Below are 7,584 nucleotides of genomic sequence, written 5' to 3' on the forward strand. Positions count from 1 at the left end.
CAAAGAAGATACATACTACTTAAAAGAAAAAAAAAGGCCAAACCTTGAACTTGGAGACAGTGAATACTGTCAGAGTCATTTCTTTGTGAACCAGATGGTAACAGAAATGACATTAAAAAATTAGGGAGAATAAAGAGGCCATAAATATGGGAAAGAAAGATGTCCTCAGCACTTTTTTTTACGTGACTAATCCGCCAAACTCAAGGAATGGCAGCACACCACTCATCTGAAAAGCCTGGCAGAAGGGGAATTGGTGAGGTAATTATAAAAGCAAACAACAGACTCAACAGCTTCTCTGGAGGAGATTAGATAATGCACTGTGCAAAGAGGAAAAGAGAGGTGAAAAACCAGGGAGCGCAGGAGAGGTGGTGGAGAGGAGACAAAGAAACACAGCAAGAGGCGAGGTGGTTCAAGTGGGAGAACATGCGTGAAATGGGATGAGAAAAGGAGAGAAGACAAACTGCCCGGCTTGGGCAGCACACGAAGGGGCAAGATGACCACACGTGAGGGGGATAAAGGCACAAGGGCCAAGTGAATCGCTGCAGTCAGTTTGTTTTTTCTTCCTGTGACTAGTTAGCCTGGCAAGTCTTTAAGCCAACGCAAATGCTAATTTCCATGTTCCGTTCTAACAACACAGGTAGGAAGTGTTTCTTCTGCTACTGCTGCCAAATTAAATTACACTGTTCTTACTACTTTTAAACACCTCGGATCTAAAAACTACCTTCATTTCACGTCAGTGGCTCCAAAAACACTCCTCTTAACCATTTGCCAACTGCAGATTCCAGTGACAGTACTTAAGCTAAACAGTGTAAAAAAAGGCATGAAAAAAATAGGATTTAAGTAAAAGGACCAGTCCCCTTTGGTTCCAGATTTTATTTATGATAGTAAATATTTATGCAAGAACAAAAAAAGCCAGCCTACTTACTTGTAAGGGACTAAAACCAACCTATAATGATACCCAACTGCTACCGGGAATAAAAAAAGGTCTGGAGGAATTAGCTTATTGTTTACAGAAGGCTTGGTAGCGTCCACTACACAGGGGCTTGCCGTTCCTTTCCAGACCTCCAGCCACCCCTCGACTCTGAGCAGTGTTGTGAGGCAAGGACGGGATCTGTGCTTCAAACTTGTAGGGTCTAGGTATTTCACAGGTAATTAAGTATCACCAGCACTTCCCTTATTTGCCATTCTCCCAAGCCGAGGCATTCATGTTTGTATCAACTGCGAATCTGCAAAGGTCCAGGCTTCAGGGCTCAAATAAGTGTCATTATTAGAAGTCAAATGACCTAACAGATTTCAAACCTAAATATAACTATTCTTTTAAAACATTGTAACAAGCAACTTCACAGTTGAAATTATAATGCATTAAATAATAATGCATGCTAATGAAATTAGGATGCATTAAATAATAATCCATTATAATGGCACTATAATGCATTAAATAATTCTAACCCAAGGGGGCCTGATCCTGCAACGGTAACCATGCAGGCAAACTGCCCTCGACAGAGCAGTGAAGAAAATGGGGCAGCCCTTGCACATACCCTATTACTGACCAGAACCCTAACCATGCAACCTTACGCAAGAGCTGTGTCATTATACATTAACTCCCACGTTTTAAAATATAGAGAAGCACTGAATTAATGTAAACTTCAAAAATGTCCTCAAAATGGCCTTTTATGTTTCTGTATGCAACATTTGCTAAGAATAAACCCTTTAGTCATGCTCTAGAAATTTGATGAGTAGTCCAGAGCAATAGTGGAATTGTTTTAGAAAATGCAAATAGTGTACAGTGCCATGATTACACCAACATGTGTAGTGCCTACAGAAATGTATTAACTGTTTGACAGTCTCTATTTGTAGATAATGGAGAAAATCAAAACAATAATACCTATGAGATGCTTGTGAATGTAATTTAGAAAAAAATCAAAGAACAAAGCAACTGAATACACAGCTCTTGTATACAGAAATATATTTTTAATTTGTCAGTGGGTTTTTAAGAGCACGCACAAATGATAATGCACACTAAGAACACACATGAATATTTTAGGGCAAATGAATCCATTTATATAGATCCAACAACACATTCTGCATTATTTTCAAAAATACACACTAGTTCTATGGAGTCACCCGTTAGTTCTGTGGAGTCACCCGTTTCATTTTGAAAACTCGTTCCAAATAACTGGGACAGAGGTTCATTCCAGGTAGCAATGGAAAATGATTGGTGTCAATGATGTTTTCAATTAAAATTCTGAAAAAACTTTTATACAATGCATACCCAGTACATTAAAACTGGGACCTTCAGCCTGTTGGTGGCAGTTAGACTCTGCTGCTACCACCGAGATCCGTGCATGATTTTCTTAGGCTGCCCTCTAATCCCAGTCTAAGATTAATAGATACGACATCAAAGCATTGATAACAACCTGCAGAATCAATTCAGTTCTGGAAAGTTTCATCTGGAATAAAGTTGACAGTCAGCAAGAACAAGCTTTGGCACGGGATCCGTGCTAGGAAACCCGGTTACAAAATTCAGATGCCAGCTTTAGAAACAGGTTTCATAATTTGACAGCTTTCCCCACAAAGGCCATCGGGCCAGGAACAGCTAAAAAACAACCAAACCAAAACAAACCCAAACAATAAACACCTGGAGAAATGGAACAGGGGTAGCGAGCAAACCCCCCAACACCACCCTCCCCTCCAGCACCCATCCACCACAGAAGAAAATCCCCTCCACGGAGCGTCCCGGTTTTATCAGAGAAGGATCTGGCCAGCCATGGCGGGGGGGGGAAGCAGAAAAGCCCCTCACTCGCAGCCCTCCAAAATAGCACTGCCCCGTTGAGCACCAGCTTTAATGAGGCTGCCAGTATCAACATCCCAAGGATTCAAACCCAACCAACCCCGCCAGCGGGGCGTTTGAAATGCATGTGATTTCTGCTGGAACAGCTGCCTGCATGCTTCGAGAATTATTCAAAGAGACATTGTGATCCTTTAATAACTAAAGTCAGCTCCTAGATTAAAAGCCTTTATAAAGCTTAGACTGTAGATCTGTTAGAAGTGATTTACTTGCTACAAACAGCAGTTCAAGTAACTATAACCTAAGCAACCAGATAAAAATACTGTTTTCTTCCAATTCATTCACTTTGACTGGACTTTTACAACAAGTTTCATTATACTTGCTTCCTACTTAGGTTTCCAGCACAGCAACAGAAGAAAGTGAAATGTTTTAGAGTAAGTACATGGTTGTAAATCTACCAGCTGGAAAAGAGGCAATACATGAAACTGCTTTAAAATTTTCAACTTACTAGATTCCAAGGTCCTAAGTATATGGTGATATAAATACATAAAAAAACTATTTTTAAAATCTGGTTTAATCTTGCCATTTAGCTTTGTTTTTTTTCTTAAAACAACTCAAACTGGTAAGTACAATTTAGCACTCTCTACTAATCTTAAAGATGTATGACTGCTTAAATGCGTACAGAATACTGTTCAAAAGAGAGATTCTCATCTTTTTTTCACACATTGAAGAACTGATGTATTTCACCATTTTTCCCCCACTCATGATTTTTTAAGTGTCAATTGCATAGAATTAAAGTAAATGTAAGGGTTTAAAAGCTAGGGTTGATAAAAAGAAGTGACCTTAAACTTGATGAATGCGTAATGAAAGAGACTAGAGCTCTTCAACGCATGTTGTGGACTTAAAATTCAAGAAAGAAATACTACCTGTTGTTAGTGAACTGTACTGGCTCGTCATCCAGCTCCGCATCTTTCTGTATTTTAGAATTAAGATTTCTCACACCTTAACATACGCAAGGATAACCAAAAACTTTCCTCTTTTTCTGCCACCAGTTTCTCTTCTTCAAGAAATGTTCATTAAAAGAAAAAGCTTTCAAGAATGGGAAATAGAATACTATCTCTGCACTTGCAGCATAGCCTACTGTGATGAAAACCCAGCTTAGAAGTTCAGAAAACTCTTCCAGGCATTTAATGAAAAAGTTTCTGAAGCTCAGACTTTCTTTAAAATTTTCATTGCAAAAGCAACTTGCCTGAAACGATCGTATCTAAAATTGCTGACAAGCAGACATTTAAACCTCTTCAGAACGAAATTGCAAACTCTTTGAAAACTGTGGTAACATTTTATAAATGCTGAAATGAACACAAAATCTGATGGTTTGGTGCACACTTTGGATTCGGTGCCACACTTTTCAGCTCTCCTATAAATAACAGAAATGCTCTCATCTCATTATCGAAGTGAAAATGCGAGATGTAAACAAAACAACCCACAAATTTTCTAAAATGTTCTGGTTTAAAAATCTCCAGTGTTCATATTAGGGCATTTGATCTTTTAAAGAATATATTAAGCTTGACAGCGTCTCCCTAATAGCCTGACTGCAATAACTGGAACAATGATACAATTTTGTTTTGACTCACTGATACTGCGTGTTCATAAAAGAAATGCACATTACAGTAGGATTGCTTCATGCTGAAGGGTGGGTACTGCAGACAAGGAACTTTCCCAGGAAGAAAAAAAACTGTCTATAAGCAAGTACAAATTTTTACAAGCAGTCACTGGTATCATGACTTTATTTCCTCTGGTTTAGAAAGTCTAAGTTCCTGCTCTGTTTCTTTTCACCAAACCCAAATGTACAGAGACAGTAAGAATTGGTAAGAGCAGCGTTAGTCCACCAACTTCTGCACTACTGTATTTTAGAATGATGAAAACTTAAAGTTTTAAAGAAATCCTTTTCATCAAACTGAGATAGCTATACCTCATGTTTGGGTGGATGCTGGTTGGTGTCAAGGTGCTGGTTTATGTCAACCTCCATTGACATGGCATTCTCTAAGCTTCTTGAGACACACTGGAAAGCAACTACTAGGAGGAGGAGGAGATTCAAGAGTAAAGAGTAGAAATCCAGGACTCTTCAGACAGGCGATTAGTGTTTTTTATGCTAGCCACAAGACTACTTAGCTGCGTTCAGCAGCTTCTAATACAAGTGACATAGGGACACAAACCAAATGCAAATCTTTGATTCTCTCTTTTTTTTAATTAAAGAAAAAAAAAGAGAGAATCATTACTCCACTCCATCACTAAATCTATTCTTGGAAAAGAAAGACAAAACACCACTCACACGAGTGCCTGCATTACTTGTATCGCAGTACAGCCCAGCACCAGAGATCCAGATCAGCAGGCCATTATGCTAAGAACTATATAATGGTCCTCAACCTTCGCAAGGGTAGAAAGCAAATGACACACAGCAGAACACCACCACTCCCTCTATGCCCCACCAGCCTCAATTTAACCCACTCCCTCCACTATTGGGGGTGTCCTACCCAAGGGTGATGGGCTGGGGACTGCCCTGCTATGCAAAACACATCATAAAAAGATTAATTCCTCTCCCATGACAGGCCAAGCGGTTCCCCACACAGTTTATCTCGTTTACGCGGTGGGCAGTTGTTTCTTAAGAACACAGAGGCTGACTTTACCCTGCGCCACAGCTGTTTACTCTCTCGCAGAAATCTCATCGACAACCTGGTGTTAGAATAACCAGCGTGTCAGAAGCACCGCAACTGGGCGGTCAGCAAGGGAGCCTGGTTCGGGAAAGGGCCTGGAGGAGCTGTCTGGAGAAATGCCGCGGGGAAGGGATGGAAGGCTGCCCTTCCACAGCACATCTCCGAAGCACATCAGTAGTGTTTCTCAGCGGCTTCAAACCGAGCGGCCCAATTAAGAAGGCAGGGACGGGACTTTTGACGGGTGAAGGAGGAGAAGCAAGCCTCTGGCAGGAGGAGGAGAGTCTGCTGGGCACTCGTCGTCACCTGGCAGCGTCTTCACACAAAGCAGCACCGAAGGCAAGACAGGGGAGCACGGGCACCGTCTGGACGTGGGCCCGGGCAGCCCGCCGTGGGTGACCCTGCCTGAGCAGGGGGTCGGCAAGGGGAGGCCCTTCCAACCTCTGCCCCGCCGTGACCGGGCTGCCGGGACGGGCGAGCACCGGGGTGTGAAGGGACAGGACGGAGGAGGTCCCGCAGGAGCCAAGGCAGGGCAGGGGGCACCGTGCAACCAAACGGCCAGAGGCCCCTGCTCTGCCCGGGAAGGCTGTCGGGGCTACGGGCATCCGCACCGGAGGGGCGAGCCCGGCCTCAGCCGGGACGGGCACCTGCACCCGCCGGCGGTGCAGCCCCAGCACGGGCACCGGGAGCGGGGCGGGCGGGGAAGGGGCGCTCCCCGGGGCCGGGGGCCGCAGGGCGGCGTGAGGCGCAGGTGCCACCCGCCCCCCCCCTCCTCCTCCTCCTCCTCCTCCGGCCCAACCGCCGCCGGACTGACCTTGCGCAGGGCGGGCACGAAGAGCCCCCGCCATTTCGGGCCGTTCTCCTCGCCGAAGAACTCGTACGGCTGCGGCGGCGGCTGCATGGCGCCCGCCGGCGGCTCCTCCGCATCGGGGCCGCCCGCCTCGCCGCTCCCCGCCGGCTACGGCGCCCGGGGCATGGAGGGGGGGGGGGGGGGGGACGACGACGACGGGAAGGAGGGGACGCTGAGGGGAAGGAGAAGCCGGCGCTCGTCAGGGCCGTGCCGGGCCGCGCTGGGCTCTCGGCCGCCGCTGCGCTGGCTCCTCACCCCCCCGCCCGGGCGGCCATCACATCCGGCGCGGGAGGGGCCGGGCTCCGGGCCGCTCGCCGTGAGCTGACGGGGCGGCGGGTGAAGCGCCCTCGGCCCCGCTCGCTGCGGCCCGCTACCGCCGCCGCCGCCCTCCGCGCGCATGCGCGGCCGCCACCATGCTGCCCTCCCCCGCCCACTACCGCGGCGCCCCCTGCCGGCCGCGCCGGGGAAGAGCCCACAAACCGCTTCCCGCCCCGCGGGGCAGAGCTGCCTCTCTCCACAGCCGGCACGGCTGAGGTGAATTAACTAATCCGGCGCGCCGCGACCCTGAACTCTTCGGTAGCCGCTTGTTGCAGCGAGGCTGGACTCCACCCTCGCTCTCCCGCACGCCAGGCTGCGAAGGCTCACAGCAAGTCACCCTGTTCCTTCTCGCCCTCCGGCCCCCTCACTCCTCCCCTCTTCCCTCAGAGGAACAGAGGCAGAACCACCGTCCTGGGTGGGAGAAGGCACCGGCAGCAGCTGCGGTGCGGTTCAGTGGCCCGCCAACAGCAGACTCCCTACCTAGAGGCTGTTCGGGGTTTTTTTTCTCCCTACCTCGAGGCAGTTTTCCTCCCTACCCCAGAGAACGCGGGCTGTCACTGTTCCCTCCACCCCCTGAACAACCGCTCCGGCCAAACTTTCCCTCATTTCCCTTCCGATGGCATTGCATTCAAATCACACGCCTTATATACCCCTTCAAGACTTGTCTACAAAGGGAGTGGATAAATTAAATCAGAAAAAAAAAGTGCCTTTCTGCCAGCAAGAGTGTGATCCTTTGTTGTGACAGATTTCCCGGAGGAGACGGGTGCTTGCAGAGGCAGTGACAGCTGCTTTTTGCTCTGTGGTCTTAACCTTCCTGCTGCATCAAAGCAGCCTGGGAGGTTTCCAACAAAATATTTACTTCTGTGGGAAGACACTTGTTCATCAAACCCAAACTGTGAGCAAAAAGGAGAAGGTAA

At 47.1% G+C, this 7,584-nt stretch overlaps 1 protein-coding gene across 1 annotated transcript in view; it reads right to left on the minus strand.

The window, feature by feature from the left end:
- SOS2 (SOS Ras/Rho guanine nucleotide exchange factor 2) overlaps positions 1-6,729 on the minus strand; it is a 56,041-nt gene extending 49,312 nt beyond the window's left edge. Inside the window, exon 1 of the mRNA XM_069783024.1 lies at positions 6,314-6,729. Within this exon, the coding sequence (XP_069639125.1) occupies positions 6,314-6,400 (87 nt within the window). The 5' untranslated portion in view covers positions 6,401-6,729. The remainder of the gene's footprint in view (positions 1-6,313) is intronic.
- Between the last annotated feature and the right edge of the window lie 855 nt (positions 6,730-7,584).

The sequence above is a fragment of the Haliaeetus albicilla genome, chromosome 5 (genome assembly GCF_947461875.1).
Source record: "Haliaeetus albicilla chromosome 5, bHalAlb1.1, whole genome shotgun sequence".
NCBI classification, from domain to species: Eukaryota; Metazoa; Chordata; class Aves; order Accipitriformes; family Accipitridae; genus Haliaeetus; species Haliaeetus albicilla.